This window comes from Perca flavescens, chromosome 10 (assembly GCF_004354835.1).
Source record: "Perca flavescens isolate YP-PL-M2 chromosome 10, PFLA_1.0, whole genome shotgun sequence".
Lineage (NCBI taxonomy): Eukaryota > Metazoa > Chordata > Actinopteri > Perciformes > Percidae > Perca > Perca flavescens.
This window is the reverse complement of record NC_041340.1, coordinates 20,203,016-20,226,310: the sequence shown is the minus strand read 5'-3', so window position 1 is coordinate 20,226,310 and position 23,295 is coordinate 20,203,016. Positions and strand designations below refer to the sequence as shown.

At 41.7% G+C, this 23,295-nt stretch overlaps 4 protein-coding genes across 4 annotated transcripts; 2 read left to right on the top strand and 2 right to left on the bottom strand.

Moving 5' to 3' along the window:
* The first annotated feature begins 592 nt into the window (after positions 1-592).
* On the top strand, positions 593-2,818 carry mrpl18 (mitochondrial ribosomal protein L18). The gene is made up of 4 exons (XM_028589913.1): positions 593-894; positions 994-1,186; positions 2,240-2,474; positions 2,580-2,818. The coding sequence occupies exons 1-4, from the start codon at positions 810-812 to the stop codon at positions 2,655-2,657; spliced, it is 591 nt and encodes a 196-aa protein (XP_028445714.1). The 5' UTR covers positions 593-809; the 3' UTR covers positions 2,658-2,818.
* Positions 2,819-2,857: 39 nt separating this feature from the next.
* si:ch211-203d1.3 (protein phosphatase Slingshot homolog) lies at positions 2,858-16,124 on the bottom strand. The gene is made up of 17 exons (XM_028589911.1): positions 15,644-16,124; positions 14,470-14,631; positions 13,066-13,103; positions 12,790-12,961; positions 11,041-11,156; positions 10,853-10,921; positions 9,945-10,010; positions 9,553-9,735; positions 8,965-9,058; positions 8,704-8,832; positions 8,417-8,463; positions 8,102-8,248; positions 5,648-5,848; positions 5,210-5,459; positions 5,017-5,118; positions 4,773-4,862; positions 2,858-4,403 (listed from the first exon to the last, which is right to left on the bottom strand). The coding sequence occupies exons 2-17, from the start codon at positions 14,515-14,517 to the stop codon at positions 4,266-4,268; spliced, it is 1,890 nt and encodes a 629-aa protein (XP_028445712.1). The 5' UTR covers positions 14,518-14,631; positions 15,644-16,124; the 3' UTR covers positions 2,858-4,265.
* A 158-nt stretch (positions 16,125-16,282) lies between these two features.
* Positions 16,283-20,527, top strand: grhpra (glyoxylate reductase/hydroxypyruvate reductase a). The gene is made up of 10 exons (XM_028589912.1): positions 16,283-16,803; positions 16,843-16,953; positions 17,290-17,420; positions 18,178-18,250; positions 18,360-18,476; positions 18,554-18,642; positions 18,853-18,954; positions 19,098-19,233; positions 19,423-19,553; positions 19,705-20,527. The coding sequence occupies exons 2-10, from the start codon at positions 16,868-16,870 to the stop codon at positions 19,824-19,826; spliced, it is 987 nt and encodes a 328-aa protein (XP_028445713.1). The 5' UTR covers positions 16,283-16,803; positions 16,843-16,867; the 3' UTR covers positions 19,827-20,527.
* A 334-nt stretch (positions 20,528-20,861) lies between these two features.
* On the bottom strand, positions 20,862-22,886 carry LOC114562419 (zinc finger and BTB domain-containing protein 5-like). The gene has a single exon (XM_028588796.1). It carries the CDS (start codon positions 22,884-22,886, stop codon positions 20,862-20,864), a length of 2,025 nt encoding a protein of 674 aa, XP_028444597.1.
* Between the last annotated feature and the right edge of the window lie 409 nt (positions 22,887-23,295).

The window sequence follows — 23,295 nt, the reverse complement described above, 5'->3', positions numbered from 1 at the left end:
TATTATCTTATTTTAGCTTATGACTAGTGCTATTATTACAGCGACTAGTGCTATTTATTGTTGAGCTGACCCGTTCTCTTATCAAATGCATTTCATTGTACCGTCAACCCTGTGTTAACCTACATATGACGAATTCAATTTAACTTGAACGGCATTTTAATGTAGTTGAACTAGGTGGAGCTGTATAATATATATATATATATATATATATATATATATATATATATATATATATATATATATATATATATATATATATATATATATATATATACTGTCTATGGGTGGAGCTCGGTTTAACTATACCATACTGTGAGTATGTTCACCTCTAATAATGCATCATATTTTTAAGATGATTACATGTGTTAAATCTGAATTTACTAGTTATTTATCGGTCAGATGTAGCTGTGAGGAAAGTCTGAAAGGTAGTGAGACAGTATAAAATAGAAATGGTAAAGTACAAGTACCTAAAATACATACAGCACCTTAAGCTCAGTAATTGTTTAATCTTTCCACCACTTATGGACAGCAAAGCGCTTTTTTTGTTTCATTATTTTGTTACGCCATATGTAAGCGGAACTACTGAAGCTGGTGTTTGTTTCCTGTCTATGTTTGTTTCTGGCAGTGCAAAGTGACCCGGATGTTGTCTGAATGTCAAAGATGGCGCTCCACATGTCACGGTGAATTCTTATCCGATGGCCAGAGTCAAAGATGTTTTCGTATTTTTAAGGGCGTAACGTTTTACCGGATGGTAGCACGTTGACTGGACTTTTATTTGAATTAACGAAGTAAAAGAAGCTGAGAAGGAGATGGCTTTGCACGTAATCAGTCGCAGTGTACGGTTGTTAGGTCAAATTCAACGATGCCGTCCACTTATGGCTACAAACCAGACAGGTGAGTTCAGTTATTATTATAATCCCAGCTGTTTTGCCTTATGCCAATCATATTTTGTGTACAGCTCACCGTATAACTTTGTTGTGTGTCTATGTGTAGTATCTGTCTGTTATCCAGCTCGGTGTGTGAGTCAGGCTGAGGCAGCCTCCCAGCCGGAGCCCGGCGCTGATGAAAATGAAGCCGTGAACCCGACCTTTGTGAACCGAAACCCCCGGAACCTGGAGCAGATGGCTGTGGCTGTGAAGGACCGGGGCTGGAAGACCATCTGGCCTCACCGGGAGTTCTACCACAGGTCTGGGAGTAGGAGTGGGAGCTTACGTGCAGTGTCCCAAATGATGAGGGGCTTATTTGAGACAGGTTAGGGTAGCACAGGTGGTTTAGCAGGTTCATAATTCGTTAAGGACATTGTATGGGGAATTTGGGACTGTGTGTGTGTGTGTGTGTGTGTGTGTGTGTGTGTGTGTGTGTGTGTGTGTTAAATGTCACAAACCTTTGATTAGATAGAGGTGCATCGTAATAGCTGTTACGTAAAATCAAGTGTTTCATTTTCCTGTCGATGTTCATCACACTGTCAAATAACTGCTGTCAGTTTCATATATGTACCAAAGATAAAAATGCACATTCTGTATTGCTCTTCCTTATTTGTATTAATGCTTGTTAGACTAATATGTTATTATTATGGGAGACCTGAGTACATGGAGTCAAATCAGAACTACATAAATGTATCTTTCAGGGTTCATACGTTGGGGAAAAAAACTGGAAAAGTTATGGAATTTGAAAAATGCAAATCCCAGTCCTGGAAAGGTTTTGGAAACATAAAAAGACCCAGAAAGTTTTGGAAACTTTCTAACCATGGAATTATTTTTAACACAGCATAATATGTCATTAATAAATGTATTTTCACGTCGTCTTAACCTCAACATTGTATTCGGGGAGCGATATTATGAATCCTACTATAAACCACATAAATTGTCATTAATTTAATAGTTAAACCTCTGAGGGTAAACTTTAACACAGATTTGTATTCTTATTGTATAATGTCGACTGACATTTTCAGGAACACATAGTCATGGAAATTTGCCGAAAAGTCATGAAAAAGTAATGGAAAGGTATTGGTTAAAATGCATATGAACCCTGATCTTTACCAGGCATTTAATCCTGCAGATCTAAATTCTCTATATATTTGTTCGACTATCTGCTTGTCTGGTTTTTATGTTTCTTATTTGGTGAGTCAAAGAGAAATTGCCACCCTGGTGGACAAAAAAAAGATACTTTTCTATATTGTACCCTCTGCACTGCCCCTCTCACTTCCGTTTAGTCACGTTTGTATCTCTCGTCTTTTCAGGTTGGAGTTTTCTCGCACCCAGCACCATGTAACGGCTCACGTGTTCTCCAGCAGCTCTCCTGTCCCGGTGCTTTCCTGTTCAACCAAGGAGTGGGCGCTGAAGAAGGAGCTGGCTTCCACAAGCTGCGTGGCAGCGTGTCAGGCTGTGGGTGAGGTGCTGGCACACCGATGCCAGCAGGCTGGCATCACCAGGATGGTGTACAGGGCTATTCCCTGGACGTACCGCTCCGACGCTGTGAGTACATGCAGCGCAAACTGCCGTTAGAAAATTGATTTGCCTTTTTCCTTAAGTCATCAGCTGCTTCATGTTTTTCTCTCGTTGACTTTTTCTCTTTCACAGGTTCAGTCATTTAGGTCGGCAATGAAAGAGGGAGGAATAACCCTCAGTGAACCCAGAAGGAAATACATCAGTACCTGAATTGGCCAACTATTCTATCTATTGTTTTGTAAAAATGTCCCGTGTCCCTTACTTTCTACTCTTTTGTGAATTATGACTGCACCGATATAAAGATGATGAAAGTAAGGTTGTTTGTTCCTGTGCTTTGTCTCTTGCAGATAAAATGTTTCTGAACACAAGCAGTCCTCCTCTGGTGTATTAGTTAATCAAGAAACAAAGTGTTCGGTTTGAGAATAATCATTTATTTTTTCCACTCATAGGGCTTCTTGTAAACAAGAGTGAGGCGCAGACAGTGGCGAGCTTAATACAATAAGGCATAGAGATGCGGACAAGAAAAGAAAAAAAATAATTGCTCATTTTATTCATAGTACAGTGTGACGTTGGCTCAGGCAGTGGGGACAGTGTGTGCTGTGGGATTATAAAGTGCATGTTTTCTTTAACGGTGAGCATGCAGGTTAAATAAAGTAAGCTTTAGCTTGGGTTCAATTAAAGTAACACCAGCATGAAATATGAATATTCCAGATCAGCATCCAGTGTTCAGAAGTCTAAAAACAGTATTTTTAATAATTTACCTCAATCCATTAAACGTCAATATAAATACATGAGAAAACCCTGAACATTTGCTCTCGCATTTTGGTACAAACACACATAACATGCACCCAGGTCATTAGCAATTAGGGGTTGATACATATATATTGTGTACATATATATGCATTATGCATACATGCAACACTTGGGGGAGTCACATTTGTACTGCAATTAGAGAAAAAGTACAAGATTCATACATACAATATGCAGCCACCACCGCGTAGTAAAAACACTAAAAAAAAACACCAGTCAGTCGTATTTCATTCTCAGGTACAAGGCACTCATGCAGCCCTGGTGTTTAAATAGAATGAATAAAAACAAAAAATGGAGACTTTGGTTCTTAACATACTGACATGATGAAGATTTTCTATATAATATATTCATTGGCACATTGGAATAGGAACAGGAACAGGCTAGTGCCATAAAACTGGCCCTGACTTGGTCCATGATGCACAGCTTACATACAGTGAAACCCTCCCATCCGTCAACAATGAACGTCTTGTGAAAAACACTTCCAATGAGAGAGAATATGAAAAACATTTAAAACCGTCTACCTCGGATTGGCAGCATACTCGTATACAGAGAAAAAAAAAAAAAAGGAAAACCGTAATTGCATAGATATCATCTCTGGAGTGATGACGCAAGAGCTGAAGAAGGGGAGAGGGAATGAGGAGGGAGAGACCAGTACTTATGTATGTGACTCTAAAACACTGATAAACATAATACTACAATGTACACTGATAATGACTTCAGCCTTCAGATATGCTGGCTCTGCAGCAAGATCCTTTTAACAACAGTGAACCATCAGCAGTAATAATTGTCAACAGAGATATGCAATGAAACATAAATTAAAAACGTTCATCATCTAAATACGTCAAATATAAAGATAGAGTGTATCATTGTATGATAACCTTGGCATATATATTACCAGCGCACACTTTCCTTCAGGTGTTTTCAGGATTATTTCTCCCCACCATAGAATTCCTACTTAATGGGTCCCCCCCTCCCTCCTGTCTATGCTCTTCCGTCTCTTTGATCACTTTAGGGTTTGTTTTGACCGGTGTCTGGCATGCTTCGTGGTTCAGGTGAGACATCCACACACGCTCTCTGGTGAATCAGACCCCGTCGCCCTTGGCTACGCCTCCGCTGCCCAGGAGACTCCCTCGGACTGCCGAGCAGCTTTTGAAGGCAACAAAGAAGTGAAAGTTTATCTTTTAGAGAAGCATAGGCACTCGACAAAGATTTTGACAGTTTTCCAACCTCAAATCCGGGAAAGAACAATAAGATATATCTCTTTAAATCAAAAAGTGGGAGTATTTTTTATTTTAAATACAAAAGAACTTCCAACTATCAAAATTAAAGTGAGATTGTATTTCGCACTTTCAGTACCAACTAAACTCATATTGCTTGTATCGCACACCTCATTCCGGAGTTAATTTCAACACAAGGCTCCTCGGAATTTTGTCAATTTACAAATTAGCCATTTGTGTGTGCAACGACTAAACTATAAAGAGCATGAAAGAGATACTGGCGCCCGGCTTCATTTACCTGTTCACGTCCTTTATCCTCCTCGCTGATGGACTGCATGAGGGAGAAGAGGTTCATCCTGCCGCTGCGGTTAGCACTCAGAGCAGCAACCTTGGGATGAGAGAGAGAAAGATTCAGTGAAGGAGTGAGAGGGACACATCAAGATAAACAGCTTCAGATGCAGTGTGTGTGTGTGTGTGTGTGTGTGTGTGTGTGTGTGTGTGTGTGTGTGTGTGTGTGTGTGTGTGTGTGTGTGTGAGATAACCTTGTCTGGTTCATTTACTGTGATAGTAGGACAGGCGTCTGGTGGTCCTGTCTGCCCCGGCCACTGGTTGTTCTCAGACTGGGGGGGGGGCTCTTCAAACACCTGGGTGTATTTTTGGAAGATAAAAGGATTGAAGATTAAACATCTGCAGGATTTAAAATTCTAATAACATATAATTGATGTAACTAATTACCTCTGTGTGTTCCTCTGGATCTTCTATTTCATCTGGGCTACCCAGATCTTTTTCATCTAGACTCTCTACATCCTCCTCATCACCCGGCTCATAATCATCAAGTCCTTCATAATCATCATCTTCATCATCCTCATCCTCCTCCTCCTCCTCCTCTGCTGGCTTTCTTTTCTCCCTTCCCTCCTCCTTGCATACTGATTTTTGTCTTTGGTCTCTCGACTTTCGCCTCCAGAGTGCGCTGTGACGCTGCTGGCTGCAATGATGGAAAAAACATAACAGCACAATTCTTACATAAGCCCACAAATCAATACCTCAAAAAGCCACAGACAGCAGCAAACAAACAAACATTTTGATATTGTCTTGTAATTTGTATGTCAGCAAAGTTTTATCATTTTGGAACAGAGATCTTTATACAGAATTATACCAAACACCACGGCTGACCTTGCATTGAGGATGCCGTTGTAGGTGTGCAGCTGCTTCATGAAGCCTTCGTTGGGCTTGACGATGGACCGGCAACTCCTAACGTAGGACAATGCCGTATCCAGTGACCAGTGCTGCTGCTTCATGGCGTAGGAGATCACCGTGGATGCCGAGCGAGAAACGCCCATCTTACAGTGCACCAACACGGCCTGTCCACTTTTCCTGCAATACATAAAGATCAAGAGGAACTCACCCAGTTATTTAGGCATTTTGCTTGACAAATAGTGAAAGGATAATTAACTGAATGGAAGTATTAGTCACAATGTGACAACTCAAAACTGCAGCAAATTTGCTGGTGAGGCAAAGCTAGGAACAAAGTACATGATATAAAGCAGGAGTTAAACATTTTAAGAAATGCACTTATTCACTTTTCTGGCAGAGAGTTAGAGGAGACGACTGATAGCACTCTTATGTGTGTGTGCTCTCAATATGACGCTACAGCCAGTAAGTTTAGCTTAGCATACAGCTAGCCTGTCCATAGGTAAAAGAAATCTGCCTACCAGCACCTCTGAAACTCACTAATTAACACGTTATATTACCGTTTGTTTAATCCATACAAAAGCCAAAGTGTAAAAACAATGTTTTAAAGGGGGAGGGAGGGGGCTCTTTTTGGGACTATTTTCTTGGCCATGCACAGTAACTTCCTGGACTGTCCACCGGTTGCCAGGCAACTGCTAAGAGCCAATAAATAGTCCAGCAATTATTGAGCTTTAGAGGAGCTGGTGGACAGATTTGTTACTATTGGACAGAGCAAGGCAAGGCAAGGTAAGTTTATTTATATAGCACATTTTCATACTGTACACAGAAGCAATTTAAAGTGCTTTACACAAAATTTACAAAAAGAGCATTTAAAAGAAAAATAATAAAAAAGTGTATAAAACGTACTAAGACACCAGACAGTAGAGGCAATCAAACATTTTGAGCCTATTTTCTAAAATGAGTTGGGGCAGATCTAAGACCTTCTGGAAGTTTATTCCAATAATGTGGAGCATAAGAACTGAAAGCAGCTTCACCATGTTTTGTTTTGGTCCTAGGAACAGTTAGCAGACCGATCCCTGAGGACCTAAGAAGTCTACTGCTACTGAGCTGATGTGTGGTAGCATCTGGCGTCGTAAAGCTGCCATGCATCTCCCAGGTGGGTGCTACTAGAGAGTCCCCCCACTCCCCCCCCGCGCTTTTAGTGTCTATGATAAAGCGTTATATAAATGTAATGAAATATTATTATTATTATTTTTATTAAAGGGTTCATAGTGTAAAAGCAAGTCAGATATGTATTTGGGCTTAGACCTTTGATTGATATGTAAAAAAGTAGCAGTATTTTGAAGTCAATTCTATGATAGACTAGTAGCCACTGTAGAGACCTGAGAACTAGTGAAATATGTTCACTATCTTAGTCTTAGTTAGAACTCTAGCAGCAGCATTCTGCATGAGCTGTAGCGTTTTTGGGAAGGCCTGAGATACAGTTACAGTATTCAAACCTTCTGGACATTAAAGCGTGAATTACTTTTTCTGGGTCTTTGTTTTGATATGTATCCTCTAATTATTTAATTTTAAGATGGTATAGATGTGGGAGGCAAAATCAAGATCTGACTTAATAATGACATCAACATTTCTTACTTGGCCTTTAGGCTTAAAAAAAAGGGAATTAAGATGTGCCTAAATTTTCAGCCTTTCTTCAGTGGTACCAAAGACAATTACCTCAGTCTTATCTTAGTTTAGTTGCAGGGAACTGTGGCACATCTAGTCATTGATTTGGTCAATGCATAGACGCAGTGAGTCTACAGGGGCAAACTCACTCGATGAGAGAGCTATGTACTGTATAATGTGTTGTCTGCATCGTAATGGTGATTTTATTTGCATAATTAGGCCTAGTGGGAACATATATAGGTTGAATGAGAGAAATACCAGAATTGAACCTCGAGGTACCCCACACGTTAAGCTAGGCTGGGCTGCCTGTTTCCCTCTGATTCAAGTCGTTGTGCTAAGCTGACCATCTTGTGGGTCTAGCTTCATATTTGGCAGACACGTGAGAGTGGTATCAATCTTATCATCTAACTTTATGTGTATTTTCCAAAAATGTTGAACACCTGCTTTAAAAGGACTGTATACAATCTGTACTGGTCTGTGTAACAATACAGGAGGTTATCATGGACTGTTGGTACAAATCACCTGTTAGTATCAGGGGATTTAGTGTCAAACATTCCCCGTCCTGATTGAGCTTCAGTTTGGTTGCAGCGGTCAAAAATATATGAAACATGTTATTACTGATATGATTTTAGCTGGACAAATCTAAATGTGATGTGGTTAGTGATGTGATAGCAATGTGATTGTCTACAGTTGTAACCTGCAAAATACAGCCTTCTGACAAGTTTGGATTTTAATTGTTTTCTGGTGTGTTTGGGGTTTCGGGATTACCTTGCAGTGTTGATGAAGTTGTATGTGTCTGTCCAGTGAGAGAGCAGGTTGGTGGCTTCCACATCGTACACTCTGATGTTCATATAAGTGAAGGACTCTGGGAAAAAGTTGTCAATCTCCCTTGTCACATTCAGAATATAGCCCACACTGAAAAACATACAGACACACACTTAGAACCACAGTGGTGACTTAGCAAAACACAATGCACAATTCAGTTTTACCCATGTCATGAGACAATTGGAAATAGAGATGGACAACAACAACAACAATAATACACAGAGCTATAGAAAAATGTTGCCGGTTGAAAACACTGACTTGTTTTTCTGCAGCTCCTCAAAGTTAGCTGCGTTCCACTCAGAGCCCTGAAACCAGATAAAGGAGAGGTTTACTTGAAATCACATGACAAAAAGGAAAGGGCCAACAGAGCTGTCTTCCCTATCGCTGTCAACACAGATGTTCCACAAAGGGGAAGTTACGCTCACATTAACATCCTGATAAAAAGCACACTTCCGTCAGTTTATTGCCTAAAGCATAAGAAAGGCTTCTCGCCATGCTGGTAAAATGAAGATCATTACTGTCTTTGAAGACCAGCAATCACTTACCAGGTAAAGATAATCAAATATTTTGGAAGGTTTGTCCATCTGAGCCATGGTGACCAGGATCTCGTTGTCAATGTACTCCTTAAAGGGTCTCATGTCGAAGCCTATCCTGGTCTCCAGGGCGGAGTGCACCTACAGTAGCAAAGGAAAGTTATACAGGCATACATACATTCTCTTTTTTTGTGACCTATTATTATTTTCCCCTAGTAGTTCTCTGACACTCATCAAGCCAACTTCCTCTTTATATCTGCCTGCCTGTCTTACCATTTTAGACGTGAGATTGTCCAGGTCTTCAGTCCTCATGATGTCTCTCAGATGCTCTTTGATCAGCATCTCGTTGGAAATGCGGTCTGCCGAGCTTCCCATGCAAGAACAAGGGAAACTTAAAGTACAAGCTGACAACTTTCATTGTATTTCCACATTCATAGCAGAGGTGGAATGTAACTAAATATATTACTACACTTAAAGTGCTCATATTATGCTCATGTTCAGGTTCATAATTGAATTTAGAGGTTATATTAGAATAGGTTTATACGGTTTAATTTTCAAAAAACATATTTTTGTTGTACTGCACATTGCTACAGCTCCTCTTTTCACCCTGTGTGTTGACCTCTCTGTTTTAGCTACAGAGTGAGGCATCTCACTTCTGTTCTATCTTTGTTGGGAGTGGCACATGCTCAGTACCCAGCTAGCTAGCTATTCAGAGCCAGAGTACGAGGGCGTGCCATGCTAGCAGCTAGGCGAGCATTATAACGTGTGTTACAAAGGGATGCACGTTTGTCACGGAAGTAAGCAAAAAAGCATAATATGAGTACTTTAGCTACAGTTTAGAAGTACTTGTATTTGACTTACCTCTGTCCATTGCTGTCCCTGCGGACCGACTCCAGGTCGTTCATAGCTTCCCACTCGTTGAGGCAGAAGCGGTCTGACTCAATGTGCTGGTGGTAGTGCTGGGCCCACTCCAGGCCGTTGCCTGGAATCACTGCTGCCTTGACCGCCCGCTCGCAGCAGCCGTGCAACGCCTGCAGCACTGACCTTACAGCGGCGGGGAGGCGGGGGACAGAAAATGATGTTTATTTGAGGACACTGAAAACCTCAGAAAGGAGCTACAGAGGTTAGAAATGCAAGATTTAGAGTGAGTGGATGTCATGTTGTTGTGCTTTAGGAAGTGATGTGCGCTGGATGCCATAGTAGGGACATGAATGGTTTTACATTAATGCATGGGTGTCAGCATTTTCACTCACCACATAGTCTGCATAGAAACAGGCTTAAATATTCTGATCTCTTCAGCTGTCGTAACGCTAAAACCACTGTGGAAAAAAAGAAAGTATGAGCTACAATACTGAGAACTGAGGAAATAATACTTATTAGAAGCACTGTTGGACTACAATGAAGAAGACCGAGAGAGATTATTCAGTGTAAATTTGTGATGGTTCTTGTGAAGAATGTGAAGACAGAGAGAGAGAAATTAGCACAGTTGGAGGTGTGAACCAGACTGATGAGGGTGAACATGCTCGTGTGACATGGCAGCCGATCAGAGCTTTTTTTTTTTTTTTTACACTCATGTGACAGCAGATGAGTTAAAACACAGCAGTCCAAAGCAGAGCTTGACTGTTTTTAGCACTGCTAACTCTCAGTTTCAGTGCCCTTCTCTACATCCTCCTCTTAGCATCGACGACTAATAAGAAGACTGAAATGAGTGGCCACAAGCCATGAAACAGCCTCAATTTAATTTTTTTTTAAATTTTAATCAAAGCATAGCTGGTTGTTAAGGTCACTAAAATCTACACTAAAACTGAGTTAGTAGATGTTTGGGGTTCTGGATGCCCCCCAATGTAAACAGGGAGTTGCTTTTAGTGATAGTGAATCTTTACTGATTCAGAAAGAAGCCAAACATACTTTACTTTCATTTCAGTGCACAAACACATGATCTCCATGCTTATATAAGGGTCTGAGTGAGTGATAGGAGCAGTTGTAATTTATGAAGAATGATTCCGCTCCATAAATAGGGAGTCCATTACTCATTCACGTTATCTCTGGCCAGAATCCCAGACATCAGGCGGCACAGTCTGTGCTGCAGCCTCACAAACTCTCTGCTTGTGCATTTACACTTTCAATTTATTACTCATTCCCTTTTTTAAATAGTTCTTACCCGTCTCCGTCCAGATACACCTGGGTGTCGCTCCATACTGGCAGAACCAGGCCGATGGTGCACTGACCACTGCAAAGAGGCAGGGAGGACACAGGAATAGTGACTTGACGAAGCTAAACCAGAAATTATTAACTGAACGGAAATCTTATCTCTGTGACACAGTACACCTGCATCTTGGTTACACACACCTCCGTGAGTTGGGGAAATCCATGCCCAGTAGGATGCTCTCGTGTTTTTTGCCGAGGGTGGAGACAATGATCAGATACCTGACTCTGACCGAGCTGATGGACTCCAACTGCACCGCCTGCATGACACAGTGCGGAGGACGAGAGCAGCAGGAAGACAGAGGATGTGTGAGACAGAAAGGAGACAAAAAGGAGGGCAAGAGGAGAGAGGCCAATTACAATTAATGTACTCATATGCAACATGTTTCCTCTGAAGTCGGGGGAAAATCAAATTAGGGATGTCAATGTTGTTTTTAAAGAGGAACACAGATTCTGGCTATAATCCACTTAAATGACCACTCATGTGTTCTTTTCACATGTTTTAGCCCAGTAACTCCATTATGTTTTAGATTTATTGTTTAATTTTTTTTCCGCCATCCACACAGTTTCTGGTTTAAATATATTTCTGGGTAGTCCATCACACACAATTATTAGTCCTTCTTCCCACATTGATGCATGGTGATACAGGTAAAAATAAAGTGGTGTATTCAGGTCCTAGTGGGCATTTCTTAAAATCATGACTATAAGAGCTTACTACCGAATAAAAGATGTAAGATTTTTTAGTTTGTCTTCTGAATTTGAATTTGTCAGGATTTCAGCTGTATCACCATGGAATAATAACATAACTGATGCAAAAAAAAAAAAAACTAAGTGTTCAGCATAAGGGATGTTTCAGATGTCTGCAGCACGCTTTCACATTTTAGAGCTGAAATGAATCCTGCAGCTGCCTGAACAAATTACTGCTTAATCCAAAAATCAGTGGAATGCTTTGGAAAGCATCAGTAATATGTTGTTTTGCAGTACTGGACTGAAACATGCATAGCTAGTACAGTATATGGCTGGGCAATATATCGATATTATATCGATATAGTGATATGAGACTAGATAATCGTCTTAGATTTTGGATATCGTAATATGACATAAGTCTTTTCCTGGTTTTAAAGGCTGCAGTAAAGTGATGTACTTTTCTGAACTTACCAGACTGTTCTAGCTGTTCTATTATTTGCCTTTTCCCCACTTAGACATGATGTCCACATTACTGATGATTATTTATCTAACATCTAAGTGTGAAGATATTTTGTTAGAGCACCAGTTGTCAACCCTTGAATATCACCGCAATATCGATATCGAGGTATTTGGTCAAGAATATCGTGATATCTGATTTTCTCCCTATTGCCCAGCCCTAGTACAGTATAGTCCATTGATGTGGAGTTCAGCTTACACGTTTACACTAAACTTTACTACCCCATAGTCATGTTGTCCTTAACAACTTATAGAATATGACTGTCTATCTGATGTGACCCAGCCACAGCACACTTTCCACTTACATCTGTACAATTAATCATATAATAATTACAATCAAATTAAATTGATCAGGTGTGATGTGTGTGAGACGTTTTGCATTCGGAGTGGTGCATCAAATCAAGCCTTATCGTTTTTCACAGGTAAACTGTTGGACCATGTTTAAACTTCTCACTGTGTGACGTCTGACTGAACAGAAGAAGTGAATTACTCCCAACAGTCATGATGATTCCACCATAATCAACTCAATATATGATTGAACTCTACATACTGATGTTATGACCTTTACCTGAGATATATGATTATACATGTTGATGGAAAAGGATTACTTAGCTTACCAAGCAAAATTCTTTCTGCATGTCAACTTTTACTGATCTGATTTGCAAACTGCAGGTAAACATGAGGCCTCACCAGCTTGATGGTATCTTCTGGTCGGAGCTGTTCAACCATGGCATGAAGTTGTCTGTGCTGTGGAGCTCCACCGCCTTCTTTTACAGAAGAAGGTGGAGCCCCCTCATCGAGGCCCCCGCCCTTGCCCTCTTCCAGCAGAAGGGCCGCCCCCTTCACGAGGGCAAAGCTCTCCCTACAGATAGACAGAGATCAGCCACTGTAATTCACCAACTGGGAATCATTTTGTCAGGACTGTTATTAGATGACAATTCAAAGACAACACTAGTGCACATCTACCTTTTCTGAAGTCTCCCTCTTCTTTGGAGGCTTTCATCCTTAAAAAAAAATCAATCAAATCAAATCACAAAAAAGCCTCATCAAGAAGACTGAACAATGAGATAATTAACTGCTATTGTGTTTTTGTGATTCAGTTTTCTCAAAGGTTTTTTTTTTTTTTTTAATGATGATTTATCTGTTCTATACATTCCAGCAAACTGTAACATTTTGGTTGTGCAGACTGTTTGAAATCGTGAAAAAGGGTTGACATATGCTCATCCCCAAAGAAAGTTCTAAGCAGATGATGGAGTTGTAATACAGTAGATAACATGAGTAAACATTGTTTTGCTCCTAAAATGAAAATGAAAATTTCTAAACTTGATGGAAGACTAACGTGTTGGAACACTGTGACAAATCTTCTGGGAACATTGGAGGCAGTGTGTGTGTGAGGTCTTTCCTGTTGTGAAGTGTGGACAGAAAAGGCCGGAAAAAAATGTTCACTAATTTCTCGGGTGAAATGTGGTGCAACAAAGATAAGGTGCAGTGGAAGACTGAAGTGAGGGGACAGACACAAAGAGTGATGTGTAAGAACAGGGAAGAGGAATCTAAGGGGGTGGAGTTAGTGAAATCATACAAAGATAAGAAATTAAGCAGAAACACAAAGCAAGAGAGGGGAAGGAGAAAGAAACACAAAAGAGCGAGTTGTAGCAGTAGTAACAAGGGTTAACAGACAAAGAAACTTGAGACAGTAACATTACCTGTTACGCAACTGACATGTCCAGACAGAGCCAAGAAAAAGAAAAAAGAAATTAAAGAGGAGAAGCCAGGAGAGGAACGATGAGGGTTTGAAGAAGAAGAAGAAAAAAGGAGAAAACACAAGTTAAGATAGTAGAGTGATTAGATACTGTGACCAAATATGCACAAAATGAGACTTGGACCCACGGTCAGGTCATTTATGGTTTAGCTAGCAATGACAAAGACCAGAAGAAAAGCCAGGCTTTGGATGTAAAGTTAAATAATCTTAATGATAGAGTGACAGAATGAGAGGAGATAAAGTTAAACAACTACAGTGGCAATGGAATAAGGTGATCCAATCACTCTCTGACACGGTAATGAATGTGAAATGCAGCTAAATCACTCTGACGATGTTGACGACTAAATCTGTGGCAGGTTTGCCCTGTAAGCTCATCAATACAATCACATCACTGGCAGCAACTGAAAAACTAAAACGGCCCTAATTATCTTTCAGGCAAATGTAGTGATGGCTGCTCTTCATGCAGAACTTGGACGGTCCAGCATGAACAGCTCGTACAGGTCGGAAACACTATTTGTAAAGAAAACTTTCAAAATGAAATTATCTGAGGATATGATGCAAAATGCCCTACTTGTGTGTGTTCAACAAGGCATGTGGATGACTGAACTCACTGGAGCAGTGGAGATGGATGGGAGTCTATGCAGGGTCAACAGAGCCATTGCAGAGTACAGATCTGTCTCCACTAAACCTGCTGTTACGGGCAGGCTCAGACAGGCGCTGCAGGTTCCTCAGCCAAAAGTTTGCCGTGGGCGGGCAAATAGTGGTATTTTCTTCTGAAATGACACACAGATATTTGGATTTGAATTCATCCATTAAATAGGCTTTATGCCAGATATTCCTAGAGAATAGGATTGAGGTAGTTGTCTGCTACATGGAGTCCTATGAAATGGAAGGAATAGTTTAATCAAGTAGAAGTAGAGTTGGGCAATGAGAGGATAAATACATAGACTTTACACAATAATGTCAGAGGTTTTGTCACATCTATGGTTGTATTATGCCAACATTGCTCAATGACATTTCTGGATTAACAGGATTTTTGAATCAATGTGATTAAGTGTCTTGATATTTTGGCACCTCCCCTAGATTATCAGAAATCAGACATTTTTATATGGTTATTTAATCTATAAATTGAATTTCAAGAAAATGTCATAATATTGTCATGATATATCAATTCCATGGTATAAAATGACATAGACTGATAGACAATTTTAAATCACGTCCCAGATTCTTATTATATACAGGAACGAAGCTGCATTCCTAAAGTGCCACACACTTGTTTTGTGTATACGTTAAAAGCAGAAAGAAAAGACCATAAAAATTAAATAAGATAAAATACTCCCTCTTGTGCATTAGAGTGTAATGATTGCTAAGTAGCCTACAGTCTTGTAAATAAGGATGCGTCTTAGGCATAGAATATATGGTCTTAGGTCGTCATGCATTAGCCAATATGAATAACATGTAGTATATAAGATCTTCCCATAAATGGTTTCTTGAGTCTGTGGACTGCTGACCATCGGTATGACGTGAACAGTGCGGTGAAATGGCTTTAGGCATGCACATGATACACTAATTTATGTCGTGGCATTATTAACAGCCGACTAATCATGACGAAGTAGTTGACTACTTGACTGACGAGATAAAAAAAGCCCGCGGTTCGTTACTGCAACAAACCAAACAGCAAGCTACGGTATGTAACGTTAGCCTTTCAGTCAGCGGACAGCAACGTTAGCCGCTCCTAATAGAAATTATAATAATTCCCTAAAGAAAAACAATTTATTTCCTCACCTTTTCCAGACTGGGTCCACTCGAATTTCCTGCTTTGAAGGTTGCTTGTTTGTTCCTCAAGTACAGAGTGCTCCTTATTCCGCCCTCTGTCGCTTTCGAAGGTAAAGACTTCACCATTTACAGCGCGGCGGCTCCATATCAGGCTGCCCCAGTGGAGGACACATCAGTCAACACCGAACAGAAGCAGCTCGAGCCCGAGGACACGAAGATGCAGGAGGAGACAATGATGTCATACGCAAGGAAACTTTGAGGCACGTAGTCCCACAGGCCACAGTGGCCACAAAAAACAGCTATTTTCAAACGTAAAATTATACAGTTCTTGGGTTTCAGGATGGCTGTCAGCAAGTATTCAGATGATTTGCATAGGTAAAGGTAGCAATTACTACAATGTTCAAATACTCCTGCATTAAAAGTCTTACTTAAGTAGCCTAAAAGTACACAAGTATTATCAGCAACAAAAGCACTTATGCAGCAAAATGGCCAGTGTTATATTTTATCAATATTTGATTATAATTACCATTTCATTTACTGTATTTAAGCTGGTCGAGGTAGATCTAGCCATTGCTGAAGGATACGGCATTGTCCGCTCCTTTTTTTACACGATCCCAGGAAGCAAAATCAGAGGAGAAACGTAAACATCTCCATACCGGGGTGAGATGTTTGGGGAGGTTGACAATTTGCTCCCAAATAAAGTAATAATAATACAAAATGCTGAACGGCGCAGAGCCATTCAGCTAGACTGATGTTTTTTATATAAGAATTGTACACGTATTTTTACAACTGACATCCTGACCATCAATTAACAGACAAGGCGGAATTTTAAATGGATCTTCGACATTAAATTTGTATAAGAATGTCAAGAAAAATACGTCCATCAGAGAGGAAGACTGTAAAACCAGCCCCCCATGGCATGGATGTAGCTAAACGTTCTGTGTTAGTGGGGAGACGTCAGCGTGTGAAGGATGGTCTGGCAAAGCCAAAGCGAGACCCACCCGTTCAGTTGAAATAGCTGCAACTCCACGCAGGCGCAGTAGGCCTATATGAAGTCAAACACTTCCTGATTTCTGTGGGAACGCCGTGTAAAGTTTTCTCACAGTGAGTGAGTGGAGCAGACGTTGAAGGTTAAGATCTGTCTGGGCTGAGTGTGTATACGTCCATCCGCCCACACAGTTATACGCTCTTCTGTCCCAAGAGGACTTGCGTCCATTTCGACCGTTAAGTGGGATGCAAACTGTTGGTAAACTCATGAAGGTGTTCGTGACGAGGCGCATCCCGCAAGAGGGGATGAAGATCCTGACAACGGCGGGAGTGTATGCAGTATTTTTAACTGTTATTTGACAACAAATCGACAGGACTGCATTTACTAACAAAACTATATACAGACTATGGCTGTTCTTCTAGTGTACCCTGTCTGTCATCAGTTTTACTTGGATTCATGTTACACACTTCAGTAGCAAATAGAAACTGTGAGATCTATTAGATTAAAGTCCACTGTGACAGACTGTGACCTCTCCCAGGGTCACACACTGACACATTCACCACTACAGTTAGTTTATTTAGCTAACCTATATGCTTTAAGTCAGCCTGTATGTCTGAATGACATGCCAGTTCATGCATTTGGTTCTTTTCTGTCTCCTTGGAAGCAGGTGTGAGGTGTCTTTGTGGGACTCGGATGAGCCTGTGCCTAGGGCAGACCTTCTCAAAGGTGTGCAAGGAGCTCATGGTATTCTGTGTCTGCTGTCAGACAAGATCGATGCTGAGGTTCTGGATGCTGCAGGTACTCATTGTGTGGGTGTGTGTGTATGATCCATTTAGTCCCACCTGCTTTCCAGAGAGTCCACCTGGTACATGAGAATAAGAATAGTAATTATTAGGGATGCACCGAATCCAGATTTTTGGGGTTCGGCCGAATACCGAATCCACTGGTTAAGATTCTGCCAAAACCGAATACTGAATCCTACTCCCATCCTCAGTCCACACATTAATGAAGTAAACACCTGCTTTCCAGAGAGTCCACTGGGTACATAAGAATAAGAATAGTAATTATTATGGATGCACCGAATCCCGATTTCTGGGGATTCGGTGCATCCCTGGTAATTATAACTTGCTTTAGTGACAAATTGCTTTAGTTACAAATGACTGTATTTTCATTTTCTAGGAATCCATTGTTTATTTTTGTATTAATTGATCAGTCTATAAGAAGTCTATAAGATATTAGCAATTATTACAATTCATGGTCAGCATCTTAACCCCTTTATGTTACGAGGGCACCCCTGATTTAATTTAATGTTGTAAGACAATTTACCATGAAAATTTCCAAGGGGAATATGAAACAGAGAAAAGCAACACAGTCACACAACCAGAGATTATTTGCATAATGTACTGTATTTTATTAAATGATTGTTTGATTATCAAAACTTTGATCAATCAACTAATCAATAAAAACTCAATTTAAAACAATTCAGACTGTAGTAATATTCTGTTAATCAAGTGTCTAGATTTCCGTGTTTCAGCTGGTCTGTCTCTGATTTCAGGGCCAAACCTGAAAGTAATCAGCACCCTGTCAGTGGGATTTGACCACTTGGCTCTCGATGAAATAAAAAAACGGTAGGTTACATTTTAAAAAAAAAAAAAAAAAAAAAAAAAAATCATATGCTTATATGTATGATGAAGTGTCACATGGCTTCAAAGTTATATTGGTGTTTGTTTTCAACAGTGGTATACGTGTTGGATACACTCCAGATGTCCTGACTGACGCCACAGCAGAACTGACCGTAGCTCTGCTGCTGGCCACCGCTCGCAGATTACCAGAGGGAGTGGAGGAGGTCAAAAAGTCAGTCTCAACACATTTACACTAATAACTGTCTCCCTCGAGTGACACAATGATCTTACTGTCTCGTTCTCTCTCAGTGGAGGCTGGAGCTCGTGGAAGCCTCTCTGGCTGTGTGGTTACGGTCTATCTGGCAGCACAGTAGGAGTCATTGGACTGGGACGCATCGGTGAGCCTTGCTGTTGTTAATTCATTTCCTTAAGCACTGAAGCTACATTATCATCATAGCACATCATCTCATATGACTAGTAGTAGCCAAGTAGTAGTAGCCTGTAGCCAAAATCAGTGGTGTCATTCCTAACTGGCATTGTGTGATTATTATTTTTTTATTATTAAAAGACCTGGTCATAGGTGAATAACTGGTTGTGTTTGTGTCAAGGCATGGCCATTGCTCAGAGACTCATGCCCTTTGGAGTGAAGAGGCTGCTCTACTCTGGGAGAACGGCCAAGGCCAACGCTGCCGAGGTGAATGGAGAGTTTGGTAAGAACAAGGAGAGAAACGCACACAGCAAAAGGGGACAGAAGAAGTGAAAAATCTAAAAACTTTATAAAAATAATGTTTTTTTTGATGTTTTTTCTCGTTCTCCCTTTGTTCCTCCTTGTCACCTCTCTGTTGTTGAACAGTTTCCCTGGACACACTTGTGTCTGAGAGCGACTTCATAGTTGTTTCCTGCTCCCTGACGCCAGAAACCCAGGGGCTGTGTGACAAGGCCTTCTTCTGCAAGATGAAAAACACAGCAGTCTTCGTCAACTCAAGCAGGTAGACTTCCAAAGCAGCTCAGATGTGGGTGTGCATTATGGGAAAAGCATTGAAAGTTTGGAAGCATACCCTGTCTTGATTACTTACTCTTTTTTTAAGGGTGTAGACAGTTGTTATGTATTTCTGACACCAGCTGTTGTTTGTGGTTAAATACATTAGGATGAAGATGTAGTAAATAATTGTTTTTAGGGGAGCTGTGGTGAACCAGGAGGATCTGTACGAGGCGTTGACCAGCGGACAGATAGCTGCAGCTGGACTAGATGTCACAACACCTGAGCCACTCCCAACAAACCACCCTCTTTTGACTCTTAAAAACTGTGGTGAGTAGACAGGATGTGAAATATACAGACATGTGAAATATACAGACATGTTTTTTGGGCCTCTTTTCCTTCCTGCTTTGACAAAAATGTAATTTGGATTTGACTTGATTTTCTTTTTTAATGGTATTCTGTCCTCTCCTGTCTTGTGCAGTGGTGTTGCCCCACATTGGCAGTGCCACCTACTCCACAAGAGGTGTCATGGGAGCTTTGTCAGCTCAAAACCTGCTGGGAGGTTTACAGGGCACAGACATGCCCAGTGAACTCACCTTCTAGTGCCTGAAACTGAGCTGATGTGCCTACTGCCTCCTCTGGTGCTGCAGTAACCGAAACAAGTAATTTACTGATCTAGTAATGGTCTCCTATGTGAGATCAAAGTATAGAAGGGATGAAAAAAGAATTCTAATGTAGTTCAGAAATTCTCAGATCTATATTTAGATCATGTTAGTGTTAACTTAATAGTTTAATTTGATCCTGTCAGTTACTAATGAGCTGCGCCTTCAATATACTGTACAATGTGCATTTTTGAAAAAGGAAATGCTTAGTGTCAAATCAATTCAATTGTATTTATTAAGCCTAATAGTGCAATGTTTTGTCATCTCAGACATGTATTCAAGTTCTTGAAAAATAGACTAATGCACAATCTAGCATCACTCCTTAACAGTTGTTCTCATTAAGCCACTATGCATGCTAAGTCTCGTGGAGAATTGCAAAACCTTTTCTCATTTGCATTGAAAATGTCTCCTTCAAAATAGAATCACTGGCTTGCCATAAAGCTAAGCATTATAGTTATTGGTCTGCACTTTATTCAGATGTTAATGCCCCATGTCTACTGTAACTAAACAGTTCAACACTCCAGTTTTTAGTAAAATGGGAAATGTCTGAAGAGTAAAAAAGTATGGCTTAGTTTAAATGTAATGTGTTATGTGTGTGTGTGTGTGTGTGTTTTCTCATTCTTCAAATAAATCGATTTAAGATCAATAAAAACTAGTAAGCATAATTTATTCTCATCCCTCTTACACAGCAGTCAAAAAATCAAGAGAATATTTTCAGTGCATTCACATCAGTTTGGCAAAATTGTATCCGTTTCATTTCATGAATTTGATTTCTTAAAATCACAACATGGTTGAGAACATCAAAAAGCATAAGAATTACATGAGCTTATTGACTTTGAATTCTTGTAACATAAAGCCAAAAATTGATTCAGGAAGTGTATGGGCTAATAAATAATCAAGTTTACAGAGTGCATTTTTTTTCAAAGAATTGTGTCGAGTTGTGCGACTCAACAAGCGCCTTTCAAGTAAATGGAGGTCACAGCAGGGTATCTGGGAATAACTGATCATCTTTCCAGTGCAGGCAGGTGTTTTTCGAGTGCTTATACAGGTGGGAGGACTGGCTGAAGCGTTTGCCACACTTTGGACAGGGATAGGGCTTTTCTCCTGTGTGGACGCGAATGTGTTTCTTACAGTCAGTCAGGTTCATGAAGGTCTTACAGCAGATTTTGCAGGCGTATTTCTTCTCCCCTTCCACCAACAGCACGTGGTCTTCAGCAGCTGCTTTCTTGCACTTGGACATAACATCCTCTGAAGCTCTGGTTAGAGACGGCCGTTCGGCAGCATCCCCCGCCGATGAAGAAGAGGACTGATCTGATCCAGGCGGCACTTTGGGGGCGATGCGACGGAAGGTCGTTGCCCCTGAACTTTTCCCGGCCCTGGGGGGTTGGATGAGGGAGGTTTCCAGACCGAGGCCTGGTCTGATGCCACTCAGGAACCCTGCTAAAGAGTTCTGGGTGGGCTGGAGGATGAGTGTGTCACTGAAACCAGGGCCCTGAGTTGGGAGAAGCTGCTGCAAGGGGACAGATGTTACTGGAAAAACTAGTGAGGAATCAGAGGAGTGAGCAGAAGAGGCTTCCCCTGAGTTTTGATACAGATGGCCAGGATCTCCAGCAGCTGCAGGAGCATCACTGGCGGCGGCGGCAGCAGCAGTAGCAGCAGCAGTGAGGCTAGCTAGGCTGTCTTCTTCCTCCAGAGCTCCCATTACACTCTCACTGCTGGGATTGAGGAAGCAGGAAAAAGCAAGCTCCGACAGGCTGTCAAGGCCTTCGCAGTCTACTGACTCCTCACCCAAATCTCCAGCCTCTCTCTGTGCATCAGTTTGTACATCTGTGCACAGCTGTGACTGCAAAGAGCTAACATCACCCTCTGTCGGGCAGGCTGTGGCCATTTTCTCTTCATTTAGTTGAGCATCCAAATTGTCTGTGCAGTCTTGTGGTGGAGATAGAGAATTGTTTGGTAAATCTGGGGAGTATGAGCTCAGATTTTCCTTTTTCACCTCAACCATCGCCATATTTGGCTCCTCTTCCTCCCCTTCTTCTCCCACCTTTACTTTGACCACAGTGTCTTCATCTGGATCTCCGCCCTTCTCCCACGCACCTACACCTCCTGCGCTGCTGTCTGATTGGCTCGGCAGCTGGACCTCTTCGGACTCTCCCTTGGTTGCTTCGTATTTCTTTTCCACCTCGTCCTCGCCTCGGCTCTCCCAGAGTCCGTCGGTCGTCTTCAGGCAGTCCGGGGACAGCAGCTCCTCTGTACCGACGCTGCTTCTGGCTACAGTAGATGAACACTCCTTATAGTTTCCCTCAGGCAGCCTGCAGGGCCTCTTTCTGCCACTGAGCCTGTCCTCGTGTGACTTCCTCTTGTGCCTCAAAAACTGTGCAGCACTCTGCTCCCCACTGACTTCCCTCCTCCTCACCCCCTGCTCTTCAACCCCACCAGACTGACTAACCTCCACTACCACGTCTTCCTCATCGACGTCCTCCTCCATGACAGATGTGACCTGTTGAAGCGAGGCCGGCCTCTCCGCCCCGGACGATTGACCCTGTTGCTGTTGTTGCACCGACCTCCAGCCTTTCGGGGGCGAGGCAGGAAAGTTTTTCCTGGACAGGTGGAGCTTGCAGGCCTTGACAACAGTGTTGAGGTGCAGGTGTGATGCTGCCAGCAGCACATCCATCACATTGGAGGCCCCTGGAGAGAGGGTGGAGGTGTAAATCATGTCCAGCAAGGTGGAGAAGGCCTCTGGGGTCACCACCTCTGGATCTAGCTCGATCACACTGGGGCCCCCACCTCCACCTATGTCTGCTCCAGGTCCTCCAACCTCATCACCGGTGTCATTGGAGCTCAGCAGAGCCCTGAAGTGGGAGCTGCACGCTGCCAGGATGGAACGGTGAGCCTGGAAGCTCTGGCCTCCAACCACCACCACACAGTCACACAGCTGAGCATGGAGGCGCTGGTGGTTGAGCTGCTTGAAAATATGCTGGAAATGACCTGGGAAGTCCATAATAGGCGGTGGGATTAGTTGGTATTTAATATTACAGTTGGTTATTTTGTAGCATCCGCGGCGTTACTGGCAATTCAATGGCACAATGAAGCGCTGTCTCCTCGTTATCCACATCAGGCTGGCGGGACCCTGGCATTTCAAAGAAGCCTACCTCCGGTGTGATGTGTAGTGTATTGTCTGTTTTGTATAACCGGGTAATAGGTTTCCTACTGATGCACTGGAGTATGGGCGGGCCCGGTCCAACAATAACACGGAAGGATGCGACGCGGTTTCAAGCTTTGTCTCCGAGAACAGCCGGATATCTGATTTCGCACAACGGTTCTTCTCCTACTAATGTACATATAATAACCAAAAATGTTTTTCATGGTTATTATGAATGCTACTGATTCAGAGCGCTCACACAGCCAAC